This window comes from Protopterus annectens, chromosome 16.part0, assembly GCF_019279795.1.
Source record: "Protopterus annectens isolate FY-2018-M chromosome 16.part0, PAN1.0, whole genome shotgun sequence".
In the NCBI taxonomy this organism is placed as follows: Eukaryota; Metazoa; Chordata; order Ceratodontiformes; family Protopteridae; genus Protopterus; species Protopterus annectens.
In genome coordinates this window covers 242,758,479-242,779,854 of record NC_056750.1, presented here as the reverse complement: position 1 = coordinate 242,779,854, position 21,376 = coordinate 242,758,479, and the positions used below count along the sequence as shown (strand labels likewise).

Sequence of the window (21,376 nt, the reverse complement as noted above, 5' to 3'; positions counted from 1 at the left end):
TGAAAAGGAACACCTGTGTCAAGTGGGCTTGCCCAGTTAACAAATGAATAACATACATACATACATACATACATAAATAAACAAAATAAATTAAAATAAAAGATAAAAAATGGTTAGGTCCTTACACAATTTGACTCACCATCACTGCATGGGATTATTCCTGTACAACTAAATACTCCATTTGTGTATGCCAAGGTGAGTTACTGGACTGCCAGACTGCCCATCCGTAGGTCCCTCTATAGTCAGGTGGTATAGTTTCATAGTTTCATAGTTTAGGATCTCTTGTAAAATTTTGGCTAATTTGTCTATGAATTCAACTTGATCAAGAGTACAAAGTTTGGGGCATTTTATAACAGCTCATGTTGTTTAGTCTCAAAGTACTCAAGTCCCACTCATGGATAATTCAGTCATTATAATCTCATGATTGGTATTAGGAAAAATTAACTTAGATACTTATCAGACACAAATACGACTTCTCCTCCATCCCTCCTATCACGTTATAAGTTGGAGTACTTTTGTATCTTGTCAATACTAGATTTTCCATGGCTCTGTTAAGGTTAAGATGTCATAATCACAGTTATAACAAATTGATGAAAATTCCAATAATTTGTTTAATAAGCGTTGTGCATTAGCAAAATATATTTTAAGCTCACCAATTATATTTTTAGTCCTTCTGATAGCAACGCTTGGTAAAAGTCTAAAAAATGTTATATCATGTCGCTAACCTTATCTGAGAAAACCTTGCTTTCTTTAAAACTAAGATGATATATCTGAATATCAAATAAATCTTTTTTGCTAAGTAAATTATTCCACGTTTTAATTAGACCAATTTTATAACCAGAACAGAAAGTACCTATTTGTTAAACAATGAAGCTTTTGTAAAATGATAGTCACTGAAAGACAATGATGAAAGTATCTCACTGAAACAAAGACTCACATTATATCTCTGTCAGACATGAAAAATGTCAGTAGCTTAGCGGAGCATATGATATATATGAGTATATTAGCACAGGTGCAGGTTCTTGCACAGCTAGCTATTCCTATCAGTGCATATTTAAGTAGTTATATTCCAGCACAAGCAGACTGCCCACCAACCTATGTGCCATTCCACACTTTATACATCGATCAAATTAAGTTCAATTACTTAACATATATATATATATATATATATATATATAGAGAGAGAGAGAGAGAGATGTAAATTTAGATATAGATCTATATATTTATATCTATCTATATCTTTATATATATATCTATGGCTCTACTTTGTTTGGACAAAAATACATTTGGTCGAAACTGACTTCACTAAACACACTTGACTGAAAGCTCAATTCACTGAAAACTCATTTGGTCGAAACCCATTTTGTCAAAGGTTATATATAGCCATTTCCTCACTGTAGTGCGATCCTAGAGTTTCTTTTGGAAAGAGTTATTTATTTAACTTAGAAGTATACATGTCTATGGTTTAAAACGTTTAACATAGGTGGGGGGCTATGCCTCCCATACCCCCCAATGTGGGGTGCTGTGCCCCCCACCCTTACTTAATATTCTAACTCCAGGTTCACACTATAGTGGTGAAAAGGCCATGTATAACTTTCGACAAAATGAGTTTCAGTGAAATAAGTTTTTGATGAAGTGAGCTTTCAGTGAAGTGTGCTGGGGAAATTAATCACACACACACACACACACACACACACACACACACACACACACACACACACACACACACACACACACACACACACACACAATATTTTTGATTAAAAGGAATCAGGACTTACGCATGTGATGAAAAGGTGCTACTGTCTCATAACCCACAGAGCTAATGCCAAATAATATGCAATGGATAGATGGCCTTATGAATGAATCACAATAAATATGCATTGCTGCCTTGGCTGATAACCAAAATCTACAGCACCCAAAGAAGTTTTACACTAGCAAGCTGGAGAGAGAAGTTATAATCACTAGCTACCAAGGATATTATTTGTTCTTAGAACAACACTTTGAATTTTATTTGACCCACAGTAACTAAAACTTGTTCAAGACTATTTTGTTCATGTAGACACATACACACATACACACACACACACACACACACACACACACACACACACACACACACACACACACACACACACACATAATGTTTTCCAGGAGGGCTTAATGGTATTTCTCCAACACCAACACCACTCCCCTTCTGTGACTTCATGGTGGCATGCTACCACCAGCCAATCCAATCTGGCACACTTCTTCTTCTTCTTTTTCTTTAGGCTGTTCCTGTTAGGGGTCACCACAGCGGATCATCTATTTCCATTTCTTCCTGTCCTCTGCATCTTCCTCTGTCATATCATCCACCTGCATGTCCTCTCACCACATCCATAAATCTTATCTTAGGCCTTCCTCTGTTCCTCTTACCTGGCAGCTACATCCTTAGTATACTTTCGTAATATACCCAGCATCCCTCCTCAGCACATGTCCAAAGTAATGCAATCTCACCTCTTTGGCTTTCCTTCCAAACTGTCCAACCTGAGCTGACCCTCTAATATACTGATTCCTAATCCTGTCTATCCTCAATACACCCAGTGCAAATCTTAACATCTTTAACTCTGCCACGTCCAGCTCTGACTGCTGTCATTTTATCAATACCATCTTCAACCCATATAACATAGTTGGCCTCACTACCCTCTTGTAGACCTTCCCTTTTACTCTTACTGGTACGAGTCTGTCACAAATCACTCCTGACACTCTTCTCTACTCACTCCACCCTGCCTGTGATCTCTTCTTCACCTCTCTTCCACACTCACCATTACTCTGAACTGTTGATCTGAAGTATTTAAACTCATCCACCTTTGCCAACTCTTATCCCTACATCCTCACAATTCCTCTATCCTCCCTCTCATTCACATAAACATATTCTGTCTTAGTCCTGCTGACCTTCATTCCTCTCCTCTCTAGAGCATATCTCCACTTCTCCAGGGCCTCCTCAACCTGTTCTCTACTCTCATTACAGATCACAATGTCATCTGCAAACATCAAAGTCCATGAGGACTCCTGTCTGATCTCGTCTGTCAACCTGTCTATCACCATTACAAATAAGAAAGGGCTCAGAGCTGATCCTAAATGTAATCCTATCTCCACCTTAAATGCATCCATCACTCCCACCACAGACCTCACCACTGTCTCACTACTCTTGTACATATCCTGTACCACTCTTACATACTTCTCTGCCACTCCTGACTTCTTCATACAGTACCACAACTCCTCTCTAGGCACCCTGTCATATGCTTTATCTAAGTCTATAAAGACACAATGAAACTCCTTCTGACCTTCTCTGTACTTCTCCTTTAAGACACTCAGAGCAAACATCGCATCTGTAGTGCTCTTTTCCAGCATGAAACCATACTGCTGATCACTAATCATCACCTCCCTTCTTAACCTAGCTTCCGCTACTCTTTCCCATAACTTCATGCTGTGACTGATCAAGTTTATCCTTCTGTAATTACTATAGCTCTGCAATGGGCAGCCACAGTGGTGCAGCGGTTAGCATTGCTTCCTCTCAGCAAGAGGTTCTCTGGTTCGATCCTTTGCTGGGCTGCCTTCTGTGAGGAGTCTGCATGTCCTCCCTGTGGTCGTGTGGGTTTCCTCCGGGTGCTCCGTTTTCCTCCCACATCCCAAAGACATGCTGTAGGTGGATTGGATACTCTAAATTGGCCCTAGGCATAAGTGTGTGTGTGTGTGCCTTCTGTGGAAGGTTGGGTGCCGGGTTGGCAACTCAACACCATAAAACTCCACTGCCAATCATGAGCGGACAGGTGATCTGCTGTGGCGACCCCTAACTAGGAAAAGCCAAAAGAAGAAGAAGTTACTATAGCTCTGCACATCACCCTTATTCTTAAATTGGTACCGAAACACTTTTTCTCCACTCCTCAGGCATCCTCTCACTTTCCAAGATTTCATTAAACAATCTAGTTAAAAACTCCACTGCCATTTCTCCTAAACAGTTCCATGCTTCCACAGGAATGTCATCTGGACCAACAGCCTTTCCATTCTTCATCCTCTTCATAGCTGTCCTTTCTTCCTTCTTGCTAATCCATTGCACTTCCTGATTCACTATCCTCACATCATTCAACCTTCTCTCTCTCATTGTCATCATTCATCAGCCCCTCAAAATACTCTTTCCATCTGCTCAACACAGTCTCCTCACTTGTGAGTACATTTCCCTCATTATGCTTCATCACCCTTACCTGGTGCACATCTTTCCCAGCTCGGTCCCTCTGTCTAGCCAACTGGTACAGGTCCTTTTCTCCCTCCTTAGTGTCCAGCCTTTCATACAACTCTGCATATGCCTTATCCTTAGCCTTCACCACCTCTCTCTTTGCCAAGTGCCTCATCTCTTTATATTTATGTCTACTTTCTTCATCTCTCTGACAATCCCACTTCTTCTTCGCCACCCTCTTTCTCAGTATACTCTCCTGTACTTCCTCATTCCACCACCAGGTCTCCTTGTCCTCCTTCCTCTGTCCAGATGTCACACCAAGCACCTTTCCTGGCTGTCTCCTTACCACAGCTACATTGCTTTGTAGTGCCCAAACTGTTGGTAGCTTTTTCACTGCCATCAGTGCTTGCAACTCTTAACTCTTCCCTGAACCTCCCTCACAGAATCACCACCACCAACTTCCACCATTTTGATCCTTGCTGCCCTCACACTTGTCCTCCACTTCTTGGTCTCCAACCCCATCACCACAAACCGCCATTTCATCTTCCCTAGCCACACACTTTCTCCTGTCACACTTTGGTCTCAATCTCGCTAGACTGGCCCTGCCACATGAATGAAATCACTGTGTCTTCATCACTCTTTTGTGTCACCCTATGCTCTCCTCCTCTTCTTAAAATATGTATTCATCACAGCCACATGTCCATCCTTTTTGCAAATCCACTACCATCTGACTTTGCATTCCTCTCCCAACCAATGCCATAACACCCATCACTTCTCATCCTCTGTTCCCTCACCAAATACTTACATTGAGTCTGTCCCAATCACCCACTCTCTCCTCTTGCGTTGTACTCTGCCACTTCATCCCAACTCACTCAAAATTTCTGTAATGTCCATGTACACCTAACTTTGTGGAACATATTATAACAACATTCATCATTGCTGCCATCAATTTCCAGCTTCATAAATGTCACTCTATCCCAACACTGTTTCACCTCAAAACACTTCTGTCATGAATTTATTCAGGATAACCCCCTACCCCCCATTCTCCTCCATCACCCTGTATTAAAACAATTTGAACCCACCTCCGATACATACAACTTGCCTCCCCCTTCCATCTGGTCTCCTGCATGCAATACTCAACCTTCCTTCTACTCCCATCATATCCAGCTAGCTCTCCCTATACCTGAGTCATACTGCCAGCTTGCATTCAAAGTTCCTACCCTCACTCCTCCACTTCTAACTTTAGTCCTCTCTTCTGTAACCCGGGCATGCCTTCCCCCTCTTCTTATCCTTGACCAGCAATTATTGTTCCACCAGACACCCTGTTGTGCTTTCAGAGCTTCAATAAGTGGTCATTGTTAACCTAGGCCTCAACTGATTTCGCATAGGTTCATGGGATTTGGTACTATTTCCAGCCTGGGGAACCTATACAAACCTATACTAACAATTCCTGGCTTTATTTCTTCACATTATTTACTTTCACTGGACCCCTGTCTGAGGGCTGACTGACGTGATCCCTGGGGTGAACTTCCTTTTCTCTCCCATCAATGGTCAGTTCCTCTTGAAGGTCTGAGGCACTCTCTGCTTGACTTGTGTATGGGCAATCTGTTCCAGGTCTTAGAGGAGTCTCTGGGTCAGAACCTATCCCTCCAATGTTTGTTGTGTAATGACAAGGTTTGGTCCTGGGAGGTGCAGCTCTGAGGGATTGGGATTTCTCTTTAAGTGTAGCGCCTCCCATGGCTCTCTGGGTTTACATGGCGCCTTGTGTGTTAAGCAATCGCCTCCTGGAGTAGGCAGTGCGACATAGTATAGGCGGGTTTTGCGTGATCGTGCAGGACATCTCTAGCTGAGCCCTCCAGTTCTTTTAGTGAGAATGACTTCTGAGGCCTTTCCCAGTTGTTGGAGTGTCTTGAAATTACATACCAAAATAGAGGCATTGTGGCTATAATACTGGGTCCTGTGAGGGATGAGTACAGTGGGACAATGACCTCCTTTTTCTGGATGGCATACCGTGATGGTGTGCCACATAGAAGGATTTTACAACTGGTGGCGGAATGTGGTTATCGAAGGTGGACCTGTCACCTGTCCTAAGTCTCTTATCCCTTTTTTTCTTGTGTTTGGTGTGCTACCCACCTGTATGGTGATTCCTTGGATACATGTTTTTTTCCCAAAGGATAACATACATTTCTTGGCATTGGCTTGAGCTATGGCTCTGGCACAACATCTGTTTCTGTAAGGCCCCGCACAGCCAGAGTATCCACGTCATTTGAAGTTCAATAATGGCTCCCCAGTTTGCGGTCATCTGCAAATTTGGTAACCGGTCTTAGTGTTAACCTGTGCTTCAGAGAAGTAGATGCCGAACAAAAGCGACCCCAGGACTGAACCCACTGAGGTGCTCCACGCGGTCCCTTGTCTTGGAGCTGGATTTGGGTGACTACTTTTGCAGTATGGAGTTCTATCAGTAAGCCATTTAGCAACCCATTGGGTGACGCTGCATAAGGATTAATACTTAACAGTAGTTTATCTATGATTCCAGAGTTAAGGTGGTAATAAAGGCGCTTGGCAAGATCTAGATTGACTGTGTGGACCGCCACCGCGATAAAAGCTCTGGAGACTTCAATTCAAAAAGTCAATCAGGTTCAGGAGATTGAATCGGCCTTCTGAAAAACTCCAAGCTAATTTGGTCAGTGTTTGAAGGATTGCTGTGTCTTTGTTTATGGATTCCATGATAATACGGCTCCATGGCCACCAGATAAAACGTCGAACTGATGAGACGATAGTTTCGGGATCAAGGTGGATCCCCGCAATGAATTGGGATAACTGTAGCTCACGCCACTCGAGTGGGCACGAGCCTAAGTTGAGGCTATGATTAAACACTTAGGTGATGCCGAGTTCATATTGTAGTTCATGTGGTACACAACCCCGGGATGTCTCATCTGGTCCCATGGATGCTTTATGTTCTTGGCACACAAGTGCGTTTTTGTACCTGTGTGGTCGTTATTGCACAGATTTGACGTCTTAGTGTGAGATGAGGCCATTTTAGGGGGTGAGAGGGGGCAGAGGTTGGCACCTGAATGATCTGCCAGGACTGTTGGCAATATCCTTCGGATCAGTATATTTAATGCTCATTCTGTTGTTTTAGCTCAGAGCGAATCTGAGCATTGCCGTTTAGATTAACGATCCGGTAGTAAATCTGTGTTGTCCACATATGTCATTTGACAAAAGTTTTTACAGGATGCCCTTCTGAGCATAACCCTACCCATGTATCTGGAGCTTGGGACTACAGCATGAAAAAAGAACTTTAAATGTTTGCCCTTAAAATAAGAAACTGGTTAAATATTTACATGGTGGCAATAACTTTTAGTCTGTTTTTACTTTGACAAATTAAATACATAAGTAAATAAATATTAAACATATTAATAAATAAAATAGCAGACACTTTGTTCAAGACATATGCCATCAATTGAGATGACACCAGTTTAAAATAACGCACCCTCATAACCATATATAAACCAAACCACCCACCACCAAGATTTTAAAATTAAATCAATAAAATCTTTAGCACTTTAAATAAATATTAAACAATGCTAACCACAATTAAATACTCAAGCAGTTATCTTTGCCTATAATGGGAAATACAGAATGAAGAAGGTTAAGAAATCACAAACAGAACTAATGACAGCTTCCTTAATGGTCTTACCACTACTAATAATAGGAAAAAGTGCTGAATCTTTTCTACTTTACTTGTGGTACATCACTAACAGCCAATCAGTTTTAACAAGTAAATGGATTCTAGATTTTTTGATTCTGTCTTAGAGCTGTTTGTTCACATCAATTGACAGGTGACATTCTCAAAATTTTCAACGATGGATTCTATTTGGGTTGTCTTAGATTTAACTGAACAGTCTTCCTTTATTCACATGCATTCCTGGAGATGTCCGTAGAATGCATTTATATAGGATTCTGCAGTTTGGGCGTAGTTTCCACTGGCCCTGGGGCATGAAGGATTCCACTTTGGTTTTGAGAAGTGAGAAGTTTGTTTTGAGAAGTTTTCACTGTGGTTTTCTGGGCTGGGGTGGGGTCGGGATGTGGGCATCCAGTGAAATTAATTTATGGTCTGATCTTACCAATGAGGGATATACTTCTGGTGTGGAGCATAGAGTCCCCATGTTGGTAATGATCAGGTCTAGTATGTTGTCCCCCTCTTGTGGGAGTGGTGACTAGTTGTTCCATAGCATTTGAGTTTATAATTTCCAGGAATCTTTGGGCTAAGGTGCTGGGGCTTGAGTAGTGCTCCTAGTCAATGTTTGGGTAGTTGAAGTCACCCAATATAATGGTGTTCGGAGAGATCTTCATGTTCTCCAACATTTTCAGGAAAGCCGAGTGGGATTCCTGACTTTGAGAGGGTGGTCTGTAGGATGCTATAAACTGAAAAGCAGTCTTGCCCACTGTTAGTTGCACATGGATGGTCTCTGATACTTCGTGCAATGCCACTAACCTGGAGGTGTGGATATCCTTGATAAATATGGAAACTCCCCCTCCTTTTGTGGTTCGGTCCAGGTTTTGGGGCCGAAAAGCATGATATGAGGTATAGCCTGGTAGTGCTGGGGTGCTCTCTGGAGCCTTGAACCAGGTTTCTGTCACTGCACAGATATCGATGTTCTCCATACTGAGGAGAGCTTCAAGTGCGTGCATCTTTAGGTTAAGACTTCTGGCGTTTAGCAGCATTACCCTTAGTTTCTTGTTCCTTGTGCTGTCTATGGGGGTGGGTTTGACTTTTGAGCCTTGCCTAAAAAAGGCACTATGGGGGTGGCAAGAGCCTTTGCCAATATCCGAAAGCCCAGTGGTGACAGGTGCAAGCCGTCCCTAGCGAAGCAACTTGATTTGTCGAGCATGTCATCCCAGGCTGACAGACACTGGATCCCCTTTGAATGACACCAACATTTTAGCCAATTGTTAAAATCGATCATTTTTGTCTTTGTACTGTGGCATCATTCTAGGTGAGGGTAAGATGCTGCTCAAGGTCAGGGTCATACCAGCCTGGGCTACATGATCAGAGAGCTCCTCTATGTCTCTTTTCATGTAGTCCAGGGAGGTACATTTCAGGTCATTCACACTAGCATGTACAATGACTGAGTCATATTTGTATTTGCTTTTGAGTGACCTGAGTGCTTGCGTTATGTGTCAGATCCTAGCACCCGACAGGCAGCTCACCGTGACCTTCTCTTTATTCAGCCTGGTGAGCAGGACGTCAGTGTGTCTGACAATAGAGCCACCTATAACAAGAGTATCAGGTGTGTTATTCAGTCTTAAGGGCTGTGGCTGCTTGGCACACTGACTTTGTGGGTTATGTGTTGTGTGTGTTTTGTTTTGAGGTAGCGTTTGCTTGGATGTCTGCTTTGGAGGTCTCTGTTGCTTAGGTAGATTTTTATTTAGAGCCTCCGAGTATGTTTTTGTGTATTTATGTGTTTGGTTCGCTGATGTGATGGGACTATGTGATACTGGAATTGTGTTGTGTGAGGTTACCTTCTCCTCCTGACTGGTTACACCAGTTTTGAGATGAGAGAGCTCAGCCTCCAGTTTGGCTAAATAGTTGCATCTCTCACATATATTTGAACCTGTTTGGAGGAGGAGAGGGTTGTCCGTGTACATGAGACAGTTGTAACATTGCCTCAAAATTCCCAGATTTACCAGCTGGACTGGAGAGGAAACCATTGACTGACCTTTGGACATGCTAGAGTAATAGGGAAACTTAATTTAAGACAGACCAATAGAGGACAAGGTAATCGTAGAGAGTATAAGAGTAAGTAGTGCTTCTGGTTTAATAGTACTAACTTGTAGGATTACTTATTTGGACCAGTGAAGGGCCTTAGAATGAGAATATGGTGTTTAAATTGAGAGATAGAGCAGATCTAAGGGAAAAAGTGAAGAGCAGACTTTGTGGAGCCAGGAATAGTTTAAACCCAATTAGGCGGCGCTGCCCGCTGTTGCGCTATGCACAAAGCGCAAAACCACGCAAAAGAGGGTTTTAAGAGAGGAAGATGAAGGAGTTTTGGAATTGACCCAAAATGGCCAATAAAACTACAGTTTCAAGTCAGTAACCACTCCCACAGGGGCAGGCAGGCTGCTCAATGTTTTTCACTGCCACTGATCAACAGAGAGACTTCCCTTTAGCCCAAGCAAAAAATGGCCTCACAGAAACTTGCAAACAGTTCAAGAACAGCAAGCCTGTAACTGAACTTTTTTAAATCTCAGAAAAGTGGGAAAAAAGAAAGATTTTTTTTTTTGTTTGTTGTTTGTTTTTTCAGAGATAGCAGAGGTTCACAAGTATCAACAAGTTATAACAGTGCAGTAAATGACCCCACACAAGAGTGCTAGGCCAAAGACAGATAAAATGCAAGTTTTGAGAAAAAAAACAATTTTAAAGATAAGTGCAAACAGGAAATTCAGTAAACAGCTCTAGGTTGTGCTCGGAATACAGTTACTAATGCAGAAATCAAATTTAACAAGCCAGAAAATACTCAAAATAGGCGGCTATGCAGGAAAAACTTAGCAAATAGAGGAAATATACTTAAAATCTCAAAAGTGGCTCCTTTCTTCTCTCAGCATTTTCTCCTCTTGGTGGGTGCTTCACCAACAGCCAACAAGCCTGAAAATACACCAAAACCATGAGGCAACCAGGTTTTAAGAGAGGAAGATGAAGGAGTTTTGGAATTGACCCAAAATGGCCAATAAAACTACAGTTTCAAGTCAGTAACCACTCCCACAGGGGCAGGCAGGCTGCTCAATGTTTTTCACTGCCACTGATCAACAGAGAGACTTCCCTTTAGCCCAAGCAAAAAATGGCCTCATAGAAACTTACAAACAGTTCAAGAACAGCAAGCCTGTAACTGACCTTTTTTAAATCTCAGAAAAGTGGAAAAAAAGCAAGCTTTTTTTTGTTTTTTTGTTTTTTCAGAAATAGCAGAGGTTCACAAGTATCAACAAGTTATAACAGTGCAGTAAATGACCCCACACAAGAGTGCTAGATCAAAGACAGATAAAATGCAAGTTTTGAGAAAAAAACGATTTTAAAAATAAGTGCAAACAGGAAATTCAGTAAACAGCTCTAGGTTGTGCTCTAAATACAGTTACTAATGCAGAAATCAAATTTAACAAGCCAGAAAATGCTAAAAATAGGTGGCTATGCAGAAAATCTTAGCAAATAAACAGAGGAAAAATACTTAATCTCAAAAGTGGCTCCTTTCTTCTCTCAGTATACTCTCCTGTACTTCCTCATTCCACCACCAGGTCTCCTTGTCCTCCTTCCTCTGTCCAGATGTCACACCAAGCACCTTTCTAGCTGTCTCCCTTACCAGCTGTGCTGTAGTTACCCAGCTATTTGGTAACTTTTCACTGCCATCCAGTGCCTGTCTTAACTCTTCCCTGAACTCCACCTCACAATCACCCTTTTTCAACTTCCACCATTTGATCCTTGGCACTGCCCTCACACTTGTCCTCCACTTCTTGATCACCAACTTCATCCTACAAACCACCATTCTATGCTGCCTAACTACACTTTCTCCTGTCACCACTTTACAGTCTCCAATCTCCTTCAGACTGGCCCTCCTGCATAGAATGAAATCCACCTGTGTGCATCTTCCTCCACTCTTGTATGTCACCCTATGCTCCTCCCTCTTCTTAAAATATGTATTCATCACAGCCATGTCCATCCTTTTTGCAAAATCCACTACCATCTGACTTTTTGCATTCCTCTCCTTAATGCCATAACTACCCATCACTTCCTCATCCCCTCTGTTCCCTTCACCAACATGCCCATTGAAATCTGCTCCAATCACCACTCTCTCACTCTTGGGTACACTCACCACCACTTCATCCAACTCACTCCAAAATTTCTATGTCATCCATCGCACACCTAACTTGTGGAGCATATGCACTAACAACATTCATCATTGCACCATCAATTTCCAGCTTCATAAACATCACTCTATCCAACACTATTTTCACCTCCAAAACACTTCTGGCATATGTTTCTTCAGGATACCCCCTACCCCATTTCTCCTCCCATCCACACCATGTTAGAACAATTTGAACCCACCTCCGATACACCTGGCCTTACTCCCCTTCCATCTGGTCTCCTGCATGCACAATATATCAACCTTCCTTCTCTCCATCATATCAGCTAGCTCTCTCCCTATACTAGTCATACTGCCAACATTCAAAGTTCCTACCCTCACTACCACACTACTAACTTTAGTCCTCTCTTCCTGCCTTCGGGCATGCCTTCCCCCTCTTCTTATCCTTCGGCCAACAGTAGCCCAATTTCCACCAGCACCCTGTTGGCTAACAGAGCTGGTGGTGGTCATTGTTAACCTGGGCCTCGACTGATTTCATAGGTTCATAGGTTGGTACTAGGCTATTAGCCCTAGGGCCTATACAAGCCTAGCCATAACAATTCCCTGGCTATTTCTTCCCACATTATTTACTTTCCTGGACCCCTGTCTAGCAGGGTGACTGACGTGATCCCTGGGGTGAATTTCCTTTCTCCCATCCAATCGTCAAGGTTCCTCTTGAAGAGGTCCAAAGAGGCACTCTGCTTGACATGTATGGGCAATCTATTCCAGAGTCTGGGGAGTCTCTGGGTCAGGAACCTATCCCTCCAGCATGTTTTGTTTATTGTAATGACAAGGTTTAGATCCCTGGAGCATGTAGCTTTGAGGAAGTGGGATTTCTTTAAGTGTAGCATGTCCATCAGCTCTGGGTTTGACATGGCCTTGTATGTTAAGCAGAGATCGCCTCTGAGTAGACGATATGCGACAGAGTATAGTGGGAGTTTTTTAAGGTGGTCAGCGTAGGGCATCTGCTTTAGGCCTGTGATTCTTTTAGTGAGGTATTTCTGAGGCCTTTCCAGTTGTTGCAGATGTCTTGAGAGGTACATACCAAATGGGGCATTGTATTCTATAATGGGTCTAATGAGGGATGAGTACAGTGGGACAATGACCTCCTTTTTTCTGGATGAAAAGCCCTTCGTGATGAGGTGTGCCACATAGAAGGATTTCCTGACTGTTGTGGCGATGTGGTTATCGAAGGTGAGACCACTGTCCACCTGTGTCCCTAAGTCTCTTATCACACTTTCTGTGTTTAGTGTACTGCCACCTATATGGTAATTCATGGATACATGTTTTTTCCCAAAGGGGATAACAATACATTTCTTGGCATTGAGCTTGAGCCCATGGCTCTGGCACCAAGCATCTGTTTCTGTAAGGCCCTTTGTAGAGTATCCACATTATTTGGGATTCAATAATGGCTCCCAGTTTGCAGTCATCTGCAAACTTTGTTAGCCAGAGTCCCTTAGTGTTGACCTGTACTTCAGAGAAGTAGATGCCAAACAAGAGCGCCCCAGGACTGAACCCTGAGGTACTCCACTTGTCACTTGTCTGGAGCTGGATTTGGAGTCAGCTACTTTTACAGTGTGGGTTCTATCAGTAAGCCATTTAGCAACCCATTGGGTGACATAGGAATTAATGCCCAACTTAGTAAGTTTATCTATGATTCCAGAGTGGGGGATGGTGTCAAAGGCCTTGGCAAGGTCTAGATAGGCTGTGTGGACCACTTTACCCTTGTCCATGGCTCTGGAGACTGATTCAAAGAAGTCAATCAGGTTCAGGAGACAAGATCGGCCCTTCACAAACCCAAACTGGGTGGGGTCCAGTGTTTGAACGTTGCCAAAGTCTTTGTTTATAAGTTCCATGATAATACGCTCCATGGCCTTGCAGATAAGGCTTGTCAGACTGATGGGACGGTAGTGTCCGGGATCCAAGGTGGATCCCCCCTTGTGGATTGGGATAACTGTAGCTCTGCGGCACTCAGTGGGCACGAAACCTGAGGTGAGGCTATGATTAAACATGACACTTAGGTGAGGTGCCAGTTCATATTGTAGTTCATGTAGTACACAGCCCGGGATGTCATCTGGTCCCATGGATGCTGTATTCTTGGCTTTAGAGAGTGCGTTTTGTACCTGTGTGGTCGTTATTACTGGAATTTGGCAATCTTCCAGTATTGAGATGGGCCATTTAGGGTGTGAGAGGGGGGTGAAGTTGGCACTGAATCGATCTGTCAGAATATTGGCAATATCCTTCAGATCAGTATATTTAATGCCATTCTGTTTTAGCTCAGAGCAGATCTGAGCATTGCCATTTAGATTCTTGATCCAGTATGGAAATCTGTATTGTTGTCCACATATGTCATTTGACAAAAGTTTTACACCGGATGCCCTTCCTGACATAACCCTACCCATGTATCTGGGCTTGGGACTGGCATGAAGAAAAGAACACAAATATTGTTTGCCCTTAAAATAAGAAACCGTTAAATATTTATATGGTAGCAATAGCTTTAGTCTGTTTTGCTAAACAAAATTAAATACATAAGTAAATAAATAATAAACATATTAATAAATAAATAAATAAGCAGACACTGTTCAAGATACATATGCCATCAAATTGAGATGTTACCAGGTTAAAATATATGCCCCCTCATATATATATAAATAAACCACCCACCACAAGATTTTAAAATTAAATCGATAAAACTCTTTACTTTAAATAAATAATATTAAACAATGCACAAACACAATTAAATACTCAAGCAGTTATACACCTGCATAATGAAATGCAAATGAAGAAGGTTTAAAAAAGAGAAATCACAAACAGAACTGTATGAAACAGCTTATGTGGTCTTACCACTACTAATAGGAAAAGAAGTGCTGAATCCTTTCTACTTACTACTTGTAGTACATCTAACTAGCAGCTAATCAGTTTAACAAGTAAATGGATTCTAAGTTTTTGATTCTGTCTTAGAGCTGTTGTTCACAGTGCACATTTCAACAGCTGAGCAAACCTACTTAACAGATTTTGCTTAAGAGTTGCAAGTTCTATATTACCTGTTTGACTTTAATTTTGAATTTTGAATTCAGACTTTCCTTTTTCTATACATACATAACTTTAATGGAAAGCTAGAGTCCAAATGAGGTAACACATCTTTTGACTTAGAATAATATTTCAAGACACTAACTTCAGATGCTGCAAATGAGCACACATTTGTGAAACCAGTTTCACTTTTTAACAGCACTGCTGCTTTTCCACAGAAAGCAATGGCATTTACTATACATCCCGTGTTTTACATTCTATGCATTTTACATGTTGCAATGTTTACTGAAAGCAGCAACCACAGTTTATATGAATACATGTCTCATTTAACTTAGTTTAATAGAGCTTTTCTGTATGGTCGTTTAAAAACAATTTAGACTTCACTCAGTTCTTCACAGCATAACATGAAGATCCTGTATTAGTTTTGCAATACACAGCTGCATAAACTTTAGTGCCATATACTTTATTTCCTTAGCTCCTGTATTACATGAAGAAGGTGTATTTCAGAAATATGGCAGGTGACATAATCTTCTTTGATGTGAATGGTGATCCACCCGCACTGTATGATGTTGTAAATTGGCATGTTAACCAGGAAGGCTTGTCAAGATATGAAGTAGTTGGACGTTATGACACAAGTACATCCCCTAACTTGTTTATAAATGAAAGTCAAATCATGTGGAATGGAGGACACACCCAGGTGGGTAACAGCTTATTTAATGGTGAAACTAAAACATCTACTGTCTTTAAGATTTGTTTATTACCATACTGCAACTACATGACTATAATATGTTATGCTAATGACCTTCTTGCAATACAAGGGGATAAATATCCAACAGAAATAAATAAATCTTTGCCTAGTTCTCAGTAAATCACATACAGGGTAATATTTCTATAGTTCACAACTACAAATATTTAGACCTTAACCTTGACACTCTATTGCACTTTTCTTTCACAGTCAAAACAGTGCATCTATTAGAAAGATGCTCTGTGTCACCAGTGTTGCTGCTCTGTCATTAAACTACTGAAGCAGATGAGAACTGGTCAGTGTTCTGATGCATCCTCTCTCTCTCTCTCAACAAATAAATGAACTAGGAAAACCAAAGTAACAGGAAAGAAGGCAAATATGGTGAATGCCCCCTCCCAAAATACTTTCTTATATATTATAGTTATTAGCAATGCAAGATCATTTATGTTTCTAAATATATATATATATATATATATATATATATATATATATATATATATATATATGTGTGTGTGTGTGTGTGTGTGTATATATATATATATATATATATATATATATATATATATATATATATATATACATACAAATATACACACACACATATGGGTCTACTTCAGATGATCGAAGTTTCAGAACATCAAACATCATATGGTTGAAGACCTGATGATCAAAGTTTTGAAACATTGAACATCAAATTAAAAAAACAAATCTAAAAAGAAAAGAAGTCTTGTTTTACATTTTTGCAGGGGGTAAACCCCGCTGCACCCCCATGCCCCCTGCTACTTAAATATACCAACTCAGAGATCGTACTGCAGCAAGGAAAATGGTAAATTTCCCATTCAGCACTGTACAGCAATCTTCATTCAGAACATTCGATGTTTCAGAACTTTGATCATCTGGTCTTCGACTATATGATGTTTGATGCCCTGAAACTTCAATTATCTGAAGTAAACTAATATTATATATCAAAAATAGATACAGGACGCTCCAGACCACGGCTGTATGTAACATAAAATACTTTAATAAAACAAATCAGACGCCAGGTGAGTACTTTCGTGCCCAAGCCACTTCGTCAGATATCTATATATCTATATATATATATATATATATATATATATATATATCTATATATATATATATATATATATATATATATATATATATATATATATATATATATATATGCACAAAATAACTTCTAGCATTAAGGAATAAACACTGAGGCATAAATCGGTGAGTGAGCACTTTCATTCTTTATTCAATGCAAGAACTTCTTCAGAATAAAACATACAGTGGAACCATTTAGTTAAATACTGTAAGCACACAACAGGTAATTAAAAATCTCCTATCAGTAAGCTACAGTGAAATGGAGCTAATGTAGAATGTGTAGTCGTCAATCAAACCATAAGCAAGCAAAAATTGCAAGAAGCCAATCACAAAGTCAAAAACAGCAAATCAGCCAATCAGACATATATATATATATATATATATATATATATATATATATATATATATATATATATATATATATATATATATATATATATATATATATATATATGTATATATATATATATATATATATATATATATATATATATATATATATATATATATATATATATATATGTATATATATATATATATATATATATATATATATGTATATATATATATATATATATATATATATATTCATGGTTGCAGATACTTCAGTCATCACTATGTTTGGTCAACATCTGCTTAGTCAATTGCTTTTGGTCAACTAAACCGATGGCATCAGGTTTGCAAGATTGCACAGTTATCAAGGCTTGGGAGTATTACCTTTCTCCGTTTTGTGCTGTCTGTATATTACTATATTATAATCTGCAGGGACAAAAAAATGATAGTTTTTAATATTATTTGTTGTTTTCAGTATTGTGTGCACCAAAGTTGTTTCTTGGCACATGCATACTAATAGGTTGACGTTCTTATTCTCAACATACTGTGCTGTTCTTTTGGGATATTGATGAATCTGAATGATATATATATATATATATATATATATATATATATATATATATAGTTCCCCTTCACAAGATCGAATGGATGGAAGCTCGAAATTCACAATCTCGAGACCAGAATCTCAAACTTCCATTCACTCGAAATAGTGAATGGGAGCCTTAGGTTTAAAAAAATAAAAAGTTAACTTACCTTTTTGCAGGGGGCCAGGTCCCCCTGTGCCCTAGCAGTTTAAATGTGAATGTTCCGTGACCGCACTATAGCGGAGGAATGGAAAATCTTCCGTTTTGCGCTTACGCATATAACGTGGAATGGGAGATTTCCCTTTGCTTCACTATAGTTCGATCTCGGAGTAGGTATATTTAAGTAGGGGGGTTGTGGGGGGCGTTATTTTTTTTTTGTCCCTTTCATATGTTCGAGTTTCTCTAAATTCAAAATTTTGTTTTCGACTTTATGACTTTCAAGTTTAGAGAAATTCGATCATATGAAGAGAAACTATATATATATATATATATATATATATATATATATATATATATATATATATTGTTTTAATGCATTCTTGACTTTATTTACAAACTCATTTGACTGTTTCCTACTAATAACAAAAATAGTTTATATCAAAACATATTCATACGAATAACGTAGAACTGCAAGTCAATAATGTACAGGTCTATAACATGCTGAATAAAATACACCATTCTTCTTCTTACACATTATCCATGTGCAAAAACATTTCCAGAAGGGGACATGTTAGATAAAATATATAAATTGCTCATCTATATAGAAATGTGCTTGACTGTTGTTTGAAAATGTTCAGCAGGCAGGCTACCAGGATTAGAAGCTTGAGTCTTTATGGAATTTTTAACAGATTTATAGAATACTATCTGAGAAGAGTCACATTTCCTTTTACATCTTATTGAAGTAACTTTGAGACAGCAGCACTTTCTATATTATATTAATATGTTATGACCAGTATATTCTCAGCTATTTCATATCAGTTTTAGTTGGATTTGTCAAAATGCGTCTTGCTATGTTTGATTTCAAATTGGTAATAGGGTATCATACTTAAAGTATTTTTATTCATTCTTATCAAATCTTTAATACCAGAAAATTCTAATTTTTACAGCCCGGTAAACAGAAAGTAGTTAAGCTTTAATATTATACCATGGTACCTCAGCAGTTCTAATTTCACTGAATGTTGTCCTGATCAGTGTTTAATTTATCCCCAGGATTCAATAACACCTCCACTAAGTGTGCATCATTCTGAGTGAACAGACAACACAAACATAACTTACACCTTCTTCCTCCTAATTTTAGTTTTCGTGCTGATATTCTTGCAGCTTTAAATATCAGCAGGGATTCATAAAGGTTACCACAAAGTGTAGACTACATGTAGACTTAGTATAATCTTTCAGAGTGACTAAAAAGCACAAAAAATATAGTAAGGATGTTCTTCAATACATATCATGTACACAGTGTAGGAATTAACGAATCTTGCCCTATGTCTTTATATTGAATCAGCATTTAGCTATTATGTATTATAACTGATAACTGGTCTTGTCAATATTAAAATGTTCACTAATTTTATGCAAGTTAGCACTAAAAATGTACTACAGCTTACCTATCAAGCCTTTATTAAACCATACCATATCATGATATACGTGTATTTTTAATTATATTGGTATCCATAATCTCTTAAACCTAATATTTAGGCTAATAACTGATAATATTGCAATTGACCAGAATTGTCTGAAGTGTCCAATCCCTTGGGATGAAAACTTTTGCATTTGGAAATAAAAATAATAAAACAAGTGTACAACATGACAGTACTACTGTCAGTATGTAACTTTGTTAACAGGATACTGATAGACATGGCAGGGGGATTGGGTGAGGACTAAGGTTGAGGAACTGTATTACTGCATTTTAAATTGTAGGTCATAGGAGGGTAATTATCATATGATTTGTCCTGACTTTGGTACATTTTATTGTCTCTCAGACACATCTGAAAGTACAGACAACAGGATCAATCTCTTTGTTGATGCCACAAAGTTACAGCGAGGAATGATGGTTGAAGAGTCGAGGGTAAGGTTGAGCAGATGAGAAGAAAGCAAGCAGTTGAAGTTCAATGAAAACAAATAGAAAGTTTTACAACTGGGCCAAAAACTCCCAAGCTGTGAAGTATCGGCTTGGTATAATAAATCTGAAGCAACAGAGTAGGAAAAAGATCTAGACATGTATATCACATATATAGCATGAATGTACTAAGCAAACACTGTAAAGGAAAAGCCATGGGCTTTTCTTAAATCAGTCTTGGCGTTGGGCTGGCAACTCGGCAAAGTAAAACTCCATTGCCAATCATTACCGGACCAGAGTTCTGCTGTGACGACCCCTAACCGGGAAAAGCCGAAAGAAGACAGAAGACAGACAGTCTTTAATAAACTAAAATTGTTCCAAGAAAATATTAAAAAACACCATAAAAATAACAAACACTTAATGTTATCACTGCGTTTTCTTCCCAAACCTTGGGAGTTCCTCAGACAAATTATACACAAACATTAATCATTTATATATCAGTTCCATAACCCTATTACATACTCAACTGTTTAAAATTAATTGCAACTGTTCTTAAACTAATTAATGTCTAATCAGAGTGCCCTTCAGTATTTAACTCTACATAAAAACGGTTCCAGCTTTTATATTATGTAGTGTTGTTATAAATGAACATGTTCAAATTATGTTGTAAAATGTTAAATAATTAAATAATTTATTTTCAGAAACCCTTTATGTTACACAAAATGATGAACTGTATAAATATTTCCATTGACATTCAATTCTTCTCTTATGCTACCCTCTAGTGGTCAGTGTTCAGTAATCACTTATAAGATACTGCTTTGTGATTAAAATATTATTCTTTAAAAAATCTATTATATTCTTATAAAATGACCAAAAAAAAAATCTAATGTGCAATAATGGTTAAAATGTATGATATGTAAGCATTTTTAAAGCTTATAAAACTTCTCTTTAAAACACTTAATTCCATAAAATTCAATACGTACAAATTTTTATTTGGCAGATGAACTACAGACTTGTTGTCAGCTTTAACACTGGGACTAGGGAAATATTCTCATTTAAAATCGGGGTCTTGTTTAATTGCAATACTAATTGCCAATATATTTCCCTGTACTCTATCTTTTCTTCTAATAGCCCTCCTCTAATATCCTGGGCCATCATTTCTAACACAAAACATTGAAACCTAGCATTTTTACAACCTATAGTGTATTTGTTTAAACCATTATTAATGTTTTTGGTCTTAATATAGTATAAATGTTCATATATTATTTGCTTTATGGCCATTGCTGTTTTCTCTACATAAAAGGCCCTGCATACCACACAGTAAGCCAGGTGTATCACCCTTTTATTGTCACAATTATAGTACTCCTTAGCTTGTATAAATCTGAATGCTAGGAATATATATATTACTTGTAT

The 21,376-nt window shown here is 39.0% G+C and overlaps 1 protein-coding gene across 1 annotated transcript in view; it reads left to right on the top strand.

The window, feature by feature from the left end:
- LOC122790582 (extracellular calcium-sensing receptor-like) overlaps nucleotides 1-21,376 on the top strand; it is a 168,325-nt gene that overhangs the window by 100,212 nt on the left and 46,737 nt on the right. Inside the window, exon 4 of the mRNA XM_044058107.1 lies at nucleotides 15,617-15,838. Coding sequence (XP_043914042.1) covers nucleotides 15,617-15,838 — 222 coding nt within the window. The remainder of the gene's footprint in view (nucleotides 1-15,616; nucleotides 15,839-21,376) is intronic.